Source organism: Colletotrichum destructivum, chromosome 4, assembly GCF_034447905.1.
Source record: "Colletotrichum destructivum chromosome 4, complete sequence".
Taxonomy (NCBI): Eukaryota; Fungi; Ascomycota; class Sordariomycetes; order Glomerellales; family Glomerellaceae; genus Colletotrichum; species Colletotrichum destructivum.
In genome coordinates, this window is record NC_085899.1 from 1,318,540 (window position 1) to 1,332,498 (window position 13,959).

At 56.2% G+C, this 13,959-nt stretch overlaps 5 protein-coding genes across 5 annotated transcripts; 3 read left to right on the plus strand and 2 right to left on the minus strand.

Annotated features, from left to right (window-relative positions):
* The first annotated feature begins 182 nt into the window (after positions 1 to 182).
* On the plus strand, positions 183 to 626 carry CDEST_06319 (Putative mitotic-spindle organizing protein). Its single transcript, XM_062922478.1, has 3 exons — positions 183 to 348; positions 425 to 502; positions 560 to 626. The coding sequence occupies exons 1-3, from the start codon at positions 268 to 270 to the stop codon at positions 620 to 622; spliced, it is 222 nt and encodes a 73-aa protein (XP_062778529.1). The 5' UTR covers positions 183 to 267; the 3' UTR covers positions 623 to 626.
* A 1-nt stretch (position 627) lies between these two features.
* On the minus strand, positions 628 to 3,539 carry CDEST_06320 (Putative Zinc finger, RING-type, Zinc finger, CHY-type, Zinc finger, RING/FYVE/PHD-type). The gene is made up of 2 exons (XM_062922479.1): positions 1,866 to 3,539; positions 628 to 1,809 (listed from the first exon to the last, which is right to left on the minus strand). The coding sequence occupies exons 1-2, from the start codon at positions 2,847 to 2,849 to the stop codon at positions 1,006 to 1,008; spliced, it is 1,788 nt and encodes a 595-aa protein (XP_062778530.1). The 5' UTR covers positions 2,850 to 3,539; the 3' UTR covers positions 628 to 1,005.
* A 1,266-nt stretch (positions 3,540 to 4,805) lies between these two features.
* Positions 4,806 to 8,098, plus strand: CDEST_06321 (Putative glycosyl transferase family 39/83, glycosyltransferase 39, Mir domain superfamily). Its single transcript, XM_062922480.1, has 4 exons — positions 4,806 to 5,240; positions 5,310 to 5,449; positions 5,545 to 6,979; positions 7,038 to 8,098. The coding sequence occupies exons 2-4, from the start codon at positions 5,312 to 5,314 to the stop codon at positions 7,679 to 7,681; spliced, it is 2,217 nt and encodes a 738-aa protein (XP_062778531.1). The 5' UTR covers positions 4,806 to 5,240; positions 5,310 to 5,311; the 3' UTR covers positions 7,682 to 8,098.
* Position 8,099: 1 nt separating this feature from the next.
* CDEST_06322 (Putative small GTP-binding protein) lies at positions 8,100 to 9,632 on the minus strand. The gene has a single exon (XM_062922481.1). The coding sequence runs from the start codon at positions 8,907 to 8,909 to the stop codon at positions 8,112 to 8,114; it is 798 nt and encodes a 265-aa protein (XP_062778532.1). The 5' UTR covers positions 8,910 to 9,632; the 3' UTR covers positions 8,100 to 8,111.
* Positions 9,633 to 10,552: 920 nt separating this feature from the next.
* On the plus strand, positions 10,553 to 13,506 carry CDEST_06323 (Putative choline transporter). Its single transcript, XM_062922482.1, has 2 exons — positions 10,553 to 11,000; positions 11,081 to 13,506. The coding sequence occupies exons 1-2, from the start codon at positions 10,988 to 10,990 to the stop codon at positions 13,369 to 13,371; spliced, it is 2,304 nt and encodes a 767-aa protein (XP_062778533.1). The 5' UTR covers positions 10,553 to 10,987; the 3' UTR covers positions 13,372 to 13,506.
* The last annotated feature ends 453 nt before the right edge of the window (positions 13,507 to 13,959 follow it).

Consider the following 13,959-nt stretch of genomic DNA (forward strand, 5'->3'; position numbering starts at 1 on the left):
CGGCAGTCAGGCTTGATCCCTGCTTATTTGCAACCTGTGTTCGCCCGGCGCGTCGACGCCAGACGCGTTTTCGATGGTGCGACCCACGCCCAAGGAGCACACCAAAGATACCTACTTAGGCACTCAGACCCGCTTTTCTCTAAACACCCTCAAAGGGACCTCATTCACCCAACTCTTCGGCTCTTCGCATCATTGTCTCTCCCCAACCCCCCGCTGACACAACACCAATGAGACCTTTAAACTGAACCATCAGATCGCCCACACGACATGCCTGCCGACGACCGAAGCGGCAAACAGGCTGCGGCCCAACAAGCCGTCGACATTCTGCATGAGATCTCTACCATTCTCGTTAGTCCGCCCCCGAGAGTAGAACCCCGATGCGCAGCGCTGCGCAACTCGCGCTGACCTTGACCGTGTGTGAAAGAACTGCCACTTGGATCGTCGCACACTCTCCATATGCATTTCAATGATTGAGAATGGAGTCAACCCTGAGGCTCTCGCCGTACGCATTTCATCTTGGCCGTTCGAGCTGATGAGGAGACTGACTTGGCCACCGTAGACTGTTGTGAAGGAGCTGAGGAAAGAGTCTCAGGAAGTAGACGCACAGATCGCCTCGCGGTAGATATGAGGAAAGATTCGCCCTCATGATGTAGGGCTTAGTACGAAAGTCACGACAGGACGGGACGGACAGGAACCACGGGTACAAGGCGTTTGTGGGCATTTATTGGATTCGTTCAACCTTCCAGTTTGTCTATTATGGAAACTTTATGACCCAGTCTCCATGGGCTACGATAACAAGACCCAACCTCCGAAGCTATTGAAATTCGACCACCCATCCTGACAACGCCGAATAAATCCCGTAACCACTTGAAGATGCTCGCAATGACTGGAAAACCCCATATATCCAACCTTGAGACTACTACACATTCCCTTGCGCCAGCCTTTGTACACCCGCTCCCAGATAGACCTTATTTGCCCCAAATCGTAGTTGCGTCGTTGCCGAGGTTATCGATGTCCGATGAGCATGATCTCGTTCTCATAGTCATCGTCATCATCCTCGCCCTCGGAGTCTTCTTCATCCGTATCTGTCGACATTGAACCGCTGTCGTCAGAGTTATGACGGCCCCGACCCCAGAGATTGAGAATGTCATTTTCCGACTCCTCATCTTCTTCCTCGATCACCCCGCTCGCCAAGTTGGGTGGTAAGACAGGAGGCGCTGGTGAAGCTGATCTGGCGAGCCGATCCACCATCAAATGACGCGCCTCCGGGCCGGCGTGGGACGAGTGTCTTCGCCGACCGACCTGTGGCACCTCCATCCTGGCCGGCACAGCAGCCTCGACGGCTGCCGGGCCGGGTTGTGCTGGCGCGACGACCGTTGGCGTAGCGGGCGTCCCGTCTCTTCCGCTGCTGATCTGAAGCTCGACTGTGTTGTACGAAGTGCAGATGGCGCATTTGAGACCGAGCCAGTGGTAAGGGACCGAACTTTTCCCGCTGCAGTCGTTACACAGAACCGTGGCCCGGGTGTCCCGGAATTCAGGAGGCATCGGTTGAGCCAGGATGGCCAGTTCTAATTGACGGAACTGGCTTTGCATGTTGAGCAAGCTCTTGTTGCAGATGGGGCATTTATACGAACGTAGCATGTGTTCGTCGTAGCACTTCTGGTGAATGCTGTGGCCACACCCCATGAACACAACGGGCTTGGGAGAGGTGAACATGTACTCCCCGCAAATTGGGCAATCGCAGTCCGTTGAGCGCTCGATGCACTTGTGAGATTGCTGTATAGATACGGAGATGCATGCACAACATTTCTGGAAGTGTGTGTTAATGGCAGGTGTCGGCCATCAAAAGAGCGAGAGTCACGTACCTTGCAGTGGAAGAAGTCTTTGCCGATGCCTCTTCCACGCCTGCAGATGCCACAGTCGTTGCAGTGGTAGATGTTATTAGTCGGATGGTCGTCCCAGAGCTTGCAGACATTGCAGTAGTAACGAGCCGATGTCTCTCCGCATTTTGTACAGGCCTCGGATGCTCGCTGGGGATGGATGCAGAGCATACATAACATGTTTTTTGTTTCTTTCCTGACGAGGGTGTGGTCCTCAACGGCGTCATGACAGAAGCGGCAAGTGTACCACTTGTGACAAGTCGAGCATTGGAGCTTGACATTGCGCCGGTAGTGCTGACAGCCGAGGACCAACGCGCTCTCGGGCTCTTCTCTTGTCAAGAGCTTAGGGGGGGCAAAGGTCGGGCGAACGTCGTCTGCGGTCAAGATGAACTTTTGTGGCGAGGACGGTTCTCCAGGCGATTGTTGCCAGAATTTCAAGGATTCGAGGGGAGCCGGAAACGGCTGCTCCCACGCTTCGCCTGCGGATATCACGTTGGCTGGCACATCGTCTTTGCGCGCAGTGTCTCGAGACTTGCGGTACCCTTCCATCAAGGCCTCGTGCATAAGTCGGGCCTTGTCTTCTGCCGCAATCTCCTGGGACTGAATGCTGATGAGACGCCTGCGCAGCGCGCCCATTCCATCGTCGGCAGGTAGAGATTCTTGCGTTGTAGGAGGCATCGGTACGGCTATAGGAAAGGATGCGACTGGCGCAGGTGCTTCGGGGGAATGAGGGGGCTCGTCGTCTACAGTCGTTGGTAGCGTTGAAGAACTGAAAGGTCGTGTCGTAGCGGATGGGCGTGGCGCATCAGGTGCATACCGGGTCGCAGGAGGCAGCGGCTCGGTCGTGACAGTGACGAGGTCGGACGAAGCCTCGCGATCGGAGACGAATGTGGTTCTAGATATCTCAGAAAAGCGGCGAGCTTGCCGGAGGACCGGGTTGATGATGAAGTCGGAGACCAGAGAAGACATTGGGGGGTCTTATGCCTCTTGGACGTGAGTCGGGGGACCGAGCCGGCTAAGTAGAAAGTAATTCACGGCGGTGAAACTCAGTCTACATCCAGGGCGACAAGAATCGGAAGGAGGGGAGGCGAAGGTTAGTCGGGGTGCGGTCGGGACGATATTTGAAAGGAGCAGTGGTGCTATTGGTACCGGTGGTGGTAATGGGTGGTGGTCGGTGGTGCTTGGATGTGGTACGGTACCGGACGATTGGATGCAGCAGCGATGACATAAGGCGTTCGAGACCCCTAATGCAACCCGGTCTCTTGCGTCGGCGACGGCGTCAGCGGAGACGGTTCCAAAAGTGGGGAGGGGGGTGTTAAACTGGAGGGGAAGAGAGAAGAAAAGAAAGAGCGTCGAAGAGTCTCTGGGACCTGTACCGACATCTGCACCGCAATGGGATTCGGAGTGGAAGGAGTTGTCAGCCAATGTCTGTGTGTGCCTACACTAAGAACGTTATGTGCAGCTAGGAGGGGAAACGGGACGGGATAGACGAAGAGATGTGATGGAAAAAGACATGTGATGGACCTAGGTTCCTAGAGACACCTACCTACCTATCTTGGTACTCCAGGTACCTTACTTGGGTACCTTACCTACCTACCTTAGGCACGTAGGTACCGCATGCGGCTTCCACGGTGTTGTAGAGGCTTGACTCGGCAGGGGTTGATTGGCCGCGCCCAGCCAAGGACGTGGTGACACTGAACTGGGCCGCCTGTACATCGTAGTGGCAGGCAGGCAGCCAGGCTTGTAGCGCTGGACTCAGTGAGTGAGGTGGCCCGCCCTCTTCCCCCTTTTCGTCTCTGCCCGAGGAAACACTGCTTTCTGCAGGTCAAGTCGCATCGGAAACGGCTTCCTCAGACGAGAAGCCGAACAAGTACATACGGATACATATGTACGTGTTTATTTAAGACACCGAAGCCAAACCAAAAAGCACTCTGAGATGATGCAAATAGGAGATTGGCTTTTGGCGTTGTTCGAGGGCCAGGTTCCAGTCCATACAGAGCACGGCGACGGCGTCATGACCTCTGGCACACCTGATCCACACTCTTTTGATGTGAATACACCACGCCGATGCTCTCTGCGGCGTCGAGGATGGAGATCGATCTGTAGCCCAGGCGGTCCCTCATCAAAGACAGCGGGAACTGAATGGAAGATGTCAAAGAAAGGCGCTGGCAACACCGGCTAGCTCCGAAAGCAGGGGCTCCTGGTGCTCCATAAATGTCGCGGCCCCGGAAGGGTTAGCGCGGTCGGAGGTCACGGCCTGAGCCTTGAGGAACTGCAGCTGTCAAGTTGAAGACAGGACATTGTGCTGATGAGGGCCTCAAGGGCCCGTGGGGTTTGGTCCTGGCCTGCCACTAGCAGCGCCCTCGTGGGAGACAATGGGCGTAGTAGCTGCAGGCCGACCGTAAGTGCGTTGGGTCATCTTTTGACTATGATGCAACATGGCGGTACATGGGTTCCATCGTCGAGAACGGATGACAGGAGAGATTATTCGCAGAGACAGGAAAGGTGATGATGGTGAGATGGTGTCTGTCACCTGCTAGAGCCTCAAGGCGACGACGATCATGGGCCGCGATATTGCGTGGGGTCTCGACTCCGATTCAAGCAGGGAGAAGGGAGGTATGGGAGCAGGGGGAGAGCCTACAAATGGAGAGCAGAGGGGCCCTCCTTGAGGGCCATTCAGGCCATTCCATCCAGAGGAGATACTTCGTCCAGTTCTTGGGGGGCTGAGCCAATGGAGTCGGCGGTACTGGCCCCAATGGTACTCTGGCCCCAGGGACGAGATTCGCGTAAAGTGCATTGGAAGGTCCAAGGGAGGGGATGACCGTGTTTGTTGGTGCATAGGTGGCATTTATTTCGTTGCCCGCGCAAGGGGGCACTCCTTGCCCAGCTCTCCCGATTTAGCAGACCGGGGGGACCACCTTACACCTCACCAGAAAATTCCCAGTTGGCCAGAGGGCAGTCTCCAGTCACCTCCATATTAATTGCATGATTCCCTTTGGGTGTCTGGTCCCTTTTTCCCATCCTCCTTCTCAAGCTCACCTATCTTCAGGAGCCCCAGCAGCCATTCGCTTTTGATGAGCTGGTTCGGTTCGGTTCGCAGAAACCAAGTCCCTTGAGAGAAACCCGCTGATTCTTGTTTCGCGGCTACACTCTGTGGTTCATCTTTCCTCCTAAACCCTTTTTTCTTTCTTCCACTTCTCCAACTCGTTATATTTACACCTTGAGTCTTGACTCGTCCGATCCTTGACCCAGAGCTCAGAGCTCCTGTTCCCAGAGCTTGACTATCAAACCACCCATCACTTTCTCCCGCACACCCTCTTAGCCGCGTTCGTCGACGACTTCGGCCACCCCGTCTTGAAAGTCAGTGCTATGCCTCTGTCCGACATTTCTCATGGCTGCCTTCCGTTTGCTGACCTTGTCTACGAACAGCAATGGCTACCGACAAGCCAATTGTCGCGTCCGGCGCAGACGTCGGCGATGGCGTTAGACGCCGAGCCGTACCTCAGGGCCAGTCAGTTCCCCTAACGGCTGCTCCCGAGGTAGATGACAAGAAGCAGCTTGCCAAGAAGGTAAGTTTGTCCTTTATCCTTCCCGCCCTTCCTGGAAGCCATACTCCACTGCCGCGAAGCCTGCTTGATGCTGACGAAGCGTTTCTGTCCCCTAGGAGAGCTCCTTTCTTGACCAGTGGGAGGTCGTCATCGCCCCCGTCATCTTCACGGCCGTCGCCATCTTCACCCGACTGTGGAGAATTGGCCTCAGCGACATCGTTACCTGGGACGAGGCTCACTTTGGCAAGTTCGGAAGCCACTACATTAAACATGAATACTATTTTGACGTCCACCCCCCCTTGGGCAAGATGCTCGTCGGGCTGTCTGGCGTTCTCGCTGGCTACAACGGATCTTTCGAGTTCAAGTCCGGCGAAAAGTACCCCGAGGATGTTGACTACACCTTCATGAGAGCTTTCAACGCCCTCTTCGGCATTCTCTGCATCCCCATGGCATACTTCACTGCCCGCGAGCTGAAGCTGCGCCGCCCCGCCGTCTGGCTCGTCACTCTGATGGTCCTCTGCGAAAACTCGTACACCACCATCAGCCGCTTTATTCTCCTCGACTCGATGCTGCTCTTTGGAACTGTTGCGACCGTTCTCTGCTGGGCCAAGTTCCACAACCAGCGCTACTCCGCCTTTGAGCCCGAGTGGTTCTTCTGGCTGTTCATGACTGGCCTTAGCATCGGCTGTGTGTGCAGTGTCAAGCTCGTCGGTCTCTTCGTGACCGCTCTCGTCGGCCTGTACACCATCGAGGATCTGTGGAACAAGTTTGGCGACACTAAGATGCCCGTCACCACACTGGGTGCTCACGTCGTCACTCGTGTTGTCGGTCTCATCATCGTTCCCTTCCTGGTCTACATGCTCTCCTTTGCTCTTCACTTCGCCATCCTGGACCAAACGGGTCCCGGAGACGCGCAGATGAGCTCCCTGTTCCAGGCCAACCTCAAGGGCACCGAAGTCGGCAGGAACAGCCCCTTGGAGATTGCCTACGGCTCACGCGCCACCATCAAGAATATGGGATACGGCGGTGGCCTGCTTCACTCTCATGTTCAGACCTACCCCGAGGGCTCTACCCAGCAACAAGTCACTTGCTACCATCACAAGGATGCCAACAACGACTGGTTCTTTTACCCCAATCGCCATGATGAAGACTACGATCCTGAGGCCGAGCCCCGATTCATCGCCGACGGCAGCACCATCCGCCTCATCCACGCCCAGACCGGACGCAATCTCCACTCGCACGAGATTGCTGCTCCCATGACCAAGGCTGACAAGGAGGTTTCCTGCTACGGCAACCTTACCATCGGTGATGATAAGGACCACTGGCAGGTTGAGGTTGTTCGCGACGTCGCTTCTCGTGACCGTAGCCGTATCCGCACTCTCACCACCGCTTTCCGTTTGAGACACCCGACTCTTGGCTGCTATCTTCGCGCCGGTAATGTCAATCTTCCTCAATGGGGTTTCAAGCAGATTGAGGTCACATGCACCAAGAAGAACAACCCCAAGGATTCCTACACTCATTGGAACGTTGAGGCTCACACCAACGAGAAGCGTAAGTGATTCCCCACGCTGTTGCCTGTCCTAGATGCATTACGCTAACTGAGATGCAGTACCCCCTGGCGATCCCGGTTCTTACAAGTCCCCCTTTCTCCACGACTTCATCCACCTCAACGTCGCCATGATGACATCCAACAATGCTCTTGTCCCCGATCCCGACAAGCAAGACGACTTAGCATCTCAGTGGTGGCAGTGGCCCATCCTAAATGTTGGTCTGCGCATGTGCGGTTGGGACGACAACATTGTCAAGTACTTTCTCCTCGGCAACCCCCTCGTATACTGGGGCTCCACGGCCGGTCTCGGCATTTTCGCTCTCGTCGTCGTCTGGTACGTCATCCGCTGGCAGCGTGGCTACGCCGATTTGAATTCGAAGGAGATCGACCAGATCCATTATGCGGGATTATACCCCGTGGCTGGCTGGTTCCTCCACTATCTTCCTTTCGTCGTCATGGCACGTGTCACCTACGTCCACCACTACTATCCCGCGCTTTACTTCGCCATCCTCACGTTTGGTTTCTTGGCCGACTGGTTCCTTCGTAACAAGAACCAGGCTGTTCAGTACACCATTTACGGCGTCCTGTACGCGACCATCATTGGTCTCTACATCCTCTTTAGTCCCATCTGCTTCGGTATGACGGGCCCCAACAAGCAATACAGCTACCTGAAGTGGTTCGACAGCTGGAGGATCTCCGACTAGATTACGGTACGGTTGATCAAACCAATTTTCAGTAGCAGACGGTCTATTGTCGGAAATGATGGACTCGAGGGGTTGGTTCTCAGAATCGGGTTTCCCCATCCAACCCTGTGTAAGGATATGAGCGATAAATAGGGCGGCAAGCAGGATTTCATAGCTATGATGAGAAAGACCAGCCGGCGGAGGGTTCCATCCGTACAAAATACAAAATGAATTGTTTCCTTGTTTCTACAAAGCCTTTTTTCTAAAATAAAACAAAACCTTAAGTCGTGCTTCTAGACAGCAACTGTAGCAGTGAATTATGATTATAAGTAATAGTACAATGTTGGAAGACGAGAACTAAAAAAACAAATAAAACCTTTTGCTGATGGCCTTGGGTATCACTATCCTTGTGTGTGTATGCTTTTTTTTTGTACACTCTGTGGCAGCTCATCTAACAACAGCCGCCGCCTGATCCCTTGTTGGCATCGCTCCCTATCTTCACCTGCCTACTGCCTCCGGCGCCAGGTCCCTTGACACCGGATCTCCTGTCATTGAGGTCGTACTTGCCGGCCTGGATGTTGTTGTATATCCTCTCGGCGACCCTCATAAAGGCCTTCTCGACGTTCTCGCCGCTCTTGGCGCTCGTCTCGACATACTCGAAGACGCCGTTCCTCTTGGCCCATTCCTCGGCCTCCTCTTTGGTGACTTCACGCTTGTTGTTCTCGTCCTGAGTGAGGTCGGCCTTGTTGCCGACGAGAATGACGACAATGTCGGGCTCAGCGATCTGGCGCAGGTCGTTGAGCCAGTCCGTGACATGCTGGAAGGTCTGCTTGCGGCTGAGGTCGAAGACAAGTAGGGCGCCACTGGCGCCGCGGAAGTAGGAGCGCGTGACGGACTTGTACGTCTCCTGGCCCGCCGTGTCCCAAAGGGAGAGCTTCATGTGCTTTTGGGGCCCGTCAACTGCGGCTGGTTCGGGGAGGCGTGGGGGCTCGGGGAGGCCGTTGGGCGCGGCGATGCCGTCTTCGTTGGTCTTCTGGACGTTGGAGGACGCTGGGAGGTGAGGAGCGGGAGGGAGGGCGTTGGGGGGGCCGACAGGAACGATGCGGGAGCCGAACTCGACGCCGATGGTCACGTCGTGGTGAGGGGAGAAGCGGCCCTCGCAGAGACGGATGGTCAGGCTGGACTTGCCGCAGCCCGAGTCGCCGATGCAGACGAGTTTAGCGATGTAGTCCCATGGTGGAGACGACATGGCCCTTGAGCGGGATGGGTTTGGAGGTTAGAGGGGGTGGGTGGGTGGGCGGGCTTGGAGGTGAAGGTCTGTGGTGTGTTCGAAAGGCCGAGGATGAAGCGTTGGTTTCCTATCTTTCTTTCTTCTTCTCCTTCCCTTCTCCAGCTGACCCGCAAGGCAAGGGCGTTACTACGCTGATGGGGTTGTTTCGGAGGGATGGAATTGGGACGGCGTGGGCTTGTGTATGCGGTGTGGTTGTGGTTGGCGGTTGACGGTTGGTCCGATGTCGAAGAGCTTCAAACAGCTGTCGTGGTTTATCGGAGCACGTGTTCGGAATACGTCTGACAAGGGGGGGGTGGTCGGGCGGCGGGAATGTTGGAACTCGAAAGATGTCGTCTGCGGTCGACGTGGTGCTCCCGGATGACTACCGGAGACTGCGTTTGAGAAGGATGGAAGGCTGTGTGGGTTCACCAAACTATACAAAGTAGATGGATGACCTCGTCTGTATAGCGACAAAAGTTTCGCCGACGATTCAACGGAGGCGAGAGGCGGGATCCAATGCGTTTGTAGGAAACGGCGAATCGAAAGGCATCACGCTGGTCAATGTTTAAGATGGTGGCCCCTTGTCACAGGCTGCACTAGACCCAGAAGACAACCAGAGAGGGCCCAGTTAAAATTGGACCGATGACCAGGGAGAGTGCGGGCATGGTATTATCAGTGACGCAAGTACTGGGCTGATAAGAGCCATAGGCACGCAAAAGAGGACGAACCGGATGGGGGTCGCGGAGAGGCAGTCAGTCAGTCAGTCATTTGACGACAGTCTGGAAAATGACTGACTGACCTGACCTAGCCTCCAGGATGGCGACTAATCATGACTAAGTGACTCGGGAGGCTGGATGGATCGGAGCCCAGCGATTTCCTTGTATGTCTCACGCCGGGACAGGTCAGTGTCATGCACCAAGCGAGGGAGATTAGCCATGCAGATAGGAGGAACGCTTCAAGTACGTGGGTTTGCGGGAAGAGGACAAACAGGTGCTAGAGAGGGAGAACGTTCGCCCATTCTTGAACTGTCCATGGGTTTCGTGCATAATTCAAATGCACGCAAGTTTACCTTTTTGACCGGATCGGTGTTCCGCTGCATCACACGCGGTTCTTGGGGCCTCAAATCGAGGCGAACCTGGAACTAGAAGGAGGCGGAGGAAGAAGAGGGGCCCGCCCCAGCAAGTGGCCTTGCCGCTATGGCCATGTAATGTCCCCCCCCGCCCCCCCGTCTGAGGCAATCCGGGCCCTCAATGCTGCAATGCCACAGTGCACCGCATCGACTTACCGCCTTATCGCCTACTAGTCAAGCCCGATTAGCCATTCGTCAAGTGCGATAAGTGCCGGCGGCGGCTGCCCCGTGGGTGGCTCCGACGTTACCCTGCCACCCCGGAGCTGACGTTGTGAGTGGCTGATTTGTTAGTGAAATAGGTACCCGGGGGGCCAGGCGATAGGTGAAAGGGTCCTATATTGTGGTACCTAGGCGGTGTCGTGTGCTCCAGGCTACCTGTGGGCGTGTGCTATGTCACCGTTTAGGCTGCTGCTGTTACTACATCCCCGCTGCCTAACAAGCCTCTCCGCCCATCCCACCCAGCAGGTGGCAGGCAATCCATTCTGCCATTCCCCTTACCGGTCCACTCATTCACCTGCCTTCGTGCACTAGGCACCTTCACCTCTTCGTCTGGGCTGCACCGCATGACCTTCGAATCATCTCTTTCCCGACACCTCGGTGCGGATGCTCCTCTCACGAGCACCCCAGGCTTGATCTGAAATCTCTTTTCCGTCTATGGGTGACTTTCTATCCGATCCAAGAACCTTATCTCGGTAGCTGCTTTGAGCCCCAATCTTGTCTTGTTTCCTGTTTGCGTATACTCCATTAGTGTCCACCGCTGCCGGCACCCAAACATTCCAGCCGGTTGCTCTTTGTCCGTTATCGTCATTCGCACGCCTTCCATAGGCCACCGACTTTATCTATACCCATCGTTCCGCGGTGCCGGCCAGGCCCCCGAAGAGCACGCGAGTTTTCCGAAGAGGACGAGGTCCTCGCTACAGACAGCAACATGTTCTCGGAATGTAAGTCTACTACCCTGCCACTATCATCGCTCTGAGCGACACCAAGCGGCGGTCAACTAACAGGACCGCGCTCCCCCCAGATGCGTCCAGGTTCTTGGCGCAGTCGCAATCCCGACTCTCCAACTTTGCAGGCCAAGTCGAAGGCAACGAAAATCGACCACGACAACCGAACGACTGGTCATCGCGACCTCCGCGAAATGGCGGACGGTCCTTCCTCGGCAGAGGCTACGGTGGAAATCCTTACCAGGCGGGCAGCTCGCGTTTTGGGCAGATGGGCTTCGGCTCCCGCATTTCCACCGCCCAGGACGCGCCGCTCTTTCACAGCACGCTCGACGAGTACATGGAGGACGACGAGGGGGACGAGAGGGACCGCGAAGCCGCGGATATGGCCGCTCTTCACATGTCGCGGCGCGTGGCCGCCGCGAGCAAGATGGCAGAGAGCTCTGAGACGGAACCAGACGCCAGTCGCGGCTCGCTGGAGCAGAGCAACGAGGGCCCCGGGCGCAGGTACCAGGACCGCGGCCTGCGGAGGGGTATCCGTAGCAGCTGGAACGGGACGAGGAGTTTCGGCGGACGCACTCGCGGGAGGGATGTCATAGACGAGGAGGGAGAGGGTATCCCGCGTGAGGGCTCCGATCGGGATTCGGACACGAACCCTAAAATGGTCGACATCGGGTTGGACTCCCAGATTCAGGACGCCGACGGCGGTCACGACGACGACGACGACGACGACGACGACGATGACCCATCTGCATCTCTGCTGAACGAGGCGCCGACGGACTCTAGCCCGCCTGCATTCCAGAAGTTCCGGCCCAAGTCCGGGGACCGCCGCAAATTCCCACTGAGGAGGGAAGCCACTCAAGAGGACGACTTTGAAGAGGCTCAGCAGGCGGGCTCGGACGACGAGGCCCTCCCTGAGACGGTTCCCCTGGCCGAAGGGGAGATTTTCAAGTATGACCCCTTCTTCGCTTGGATATTCCTCATCGCGTTGGCTGGTCTGGTGTCTACGTTTGTGCTCGTCTGGCTGCACACGGGCACGCCTAAAAAGGGATGGGGCGACACTGTATACACGACATTACAAGCATCCTTCCACATGCTGGCCGTCGACACTCTCATATCGGTCCTAGTGTCTTTTGTCTGGCTGGCGGCGCTTCGGTCATTCGCACGGCCGCTGGCGCTCGTGATTCTCGTTGCGGTACCCATCATCATGTTTTCCTTCACGTTGTATCCCTTCATTTCCAGCTACGAGGGCCGGTCGCATGGGGCCAGTTTTCAGGACCGGGCCATGCGGTGGGCTGCACTTGTCCCAGCCATCTCGGCTGTAGTCTGGGTGTACATGGCCTACAAGGGCAGGTATGCCATCCGCCAGGCAATTGAGATCCTGGAGTTCTCCACCAGGATTCTCGCGGCGAACACGGCTCTCCTCATCTTGGGTTTCGGTTGTCTAGCATTAATAGTGAGCTGGACGTGGATCTGGATGTGGATGTTCTCGAGAATCTTTTTAGGGGGCTACTTTTCGCGGAGGCTCGCCAGGTTCATCATCAGCGTGTCCAGCTGGTGGCTTGGGATCTGGTTCGTCCTCATGTACATGTGGACCATCGGCGTCATCAATGCAGTACAGCGCGCGACGACGGCGGCAACGGTGTCACAATGGTACTTTCACCGCAACGCGGCGCCGGCACCGACGTCGGCGGAAATTGTCACGGCGGCGCTCAACCACGCGACGACGACCATCTTTGGAAGCATCTGCGAGTCGACGCTGCTGGCACTGCTCATCCGGGCGCCTCTCCTCGTGCTGCCTCGGAGAGTGGCCAACATCCTCCAACACATCGCAGCCATGTGGATTCCGACCCCTATCGCAGCGCTCACGAATCCTTTGACCATCACGTACGGGGCGATTCACTCGCAGAACCTGCACACGGCGGCGCGCGGCCTTAGCCAGATGGACTTCCTCTCGCCGCAGCGGCCGACGACAACATTGACACCGCAAGTGTTCAGCTCGAGGCGATCCAGTCACTCTCCTTTGCTTCCCTATCGACTGGCAAAGATGCTTTTGTATGCAACACGGTTCATCATGGCCACGGCGCTCGGGTTTGCGGGATGGGTCATGACAGCGAAGCAGCTCTCGATCGCTCTGCCGGATGGGATGGGGGTACGGGGTTCGGCGTACGCATATGTGGTTGGCATAGTGGCCAGTTTCATTGGGTTTTCGGTCATGGGAGCCATGGAGGGGATTCTCAGCGGCATCTTGGATGCGGTGGTCATCTGCTACGGTAGCGAGCGGCGAATGGCCAGCGGAGGCGGCGCCTACTGCATGGAGGCGGCCTACCTCTTCGGTGAGAGGCGGCGGGACGAACGGGGCCTGCCTTGAGAGAGGGGTCGTGTTTGTTGTATCTTGATTTTGCAGTATTCGGGTATGAGTGAAAGATTGCATAGTCAGTCGTTGACGGCTTTCGGAGTTCCCTGTGCAGCGTAGGCTTTGCATGTATAGATGTGATAGACGCCTGGAGCGGGTCCGATTTTTCTTCTTCTTCTTCATCACTGAAGCTTTCAGGCTGATCGTTCATCGTAAGATGGGAGGGCCATTTGCCAAGTTTCATGCCTGTTAAAGCGAAGGGCAATAAGTGGTGGAAGTTGCCGGCGAGCGGCTGCGCCACGATGTCTTCGCGTTCAAAAATCAAATTGTGCGTGAAACAGCGCCCGAGGGCAGTAGTCCGTCGACCGTAGAAGATGGGGCAGACATTTCTATCTGGTTTGGTTCGGAGGGCGGAGTGTGCCGTATCCCATCAAGCGCGAGAATAGTGATTCAAAAGTGATTTTGCACCGCCACGCCGGACGCTGTCATCTGGACAGCCCGCGGGCGACGTCTCGGGGACAAGCCTCGCCTTGTTGTCACTGTTGTTCACCTACCTCAGGCAAGCAAATCACGAAACAGACTCAAGCCGGTGACTGATTTTAT

Bases quoted from the DNA above. Each gene is read 5' to 3' on its own strand.
- CDEST_06320 (XM_062922479.1), bottom strand. From the start codon at position 2,849: ATGTCTTCTCTGGTCTCCGACTTCATCATCAACCCGGTCCTCCGGCAA. The intron at 1,810-1,865 runs GTACGTGACTCT...ACACACTTCCAG, and splicing joins AAGACTTCTTCCACTGCAAG to AAATGTTGTGCATGCATCTC.
- CDEST_06321 (XM_062922480.1), top strand. From the start codon at position 5,312: ATGGCTACCGACAAGCCAATTGTCGCGTCCGGCGCAGACGTCGGCGAT. The intron at 5,450-5,544 runs GTAAGTTTGTCC...TCTGTCCCCTAG, and splicing joins AGAAGCAGCTTGCCAAGAAG to GAGAGCTCCTTTCTTGACCA. The intron at 6,980-7,037 runs GTAAGTGATTCC...ACTGAGATGCAG, and splicing joins GGCTCACACCAACGAGAAGC to TACCCCCTGGCGATCCCGGT.
- CDEST_06319 (XM_062922478.1), top strand. From the start codon at position 268: ATGCCTGCCGACGACCGAAGCGGCAAACAGGCTGCGGCCCAACAAGCC. The intron at 349-424 runs GTTAGTCCGCCC...CGTGTGTGAAAG, and splicing joins ATGAGATCTCTACCATTCTC to AACTGCCACTTGGATCGTCG. The intron at 503-559 runs GTACGCATTTCA...TGGCCACCGTAG, and splicing joins TCAACCCTGAGGCTCTCGCC to ACTGTTGTGAAGGAGCTGAG.
- CDEST_06322 (XM_062922481.1), bottom strand. From the start codon at position 8,909: ATGTCGTCTCCACCATGGGACTACATCGCTAAACTCGTCTGCATCGGC.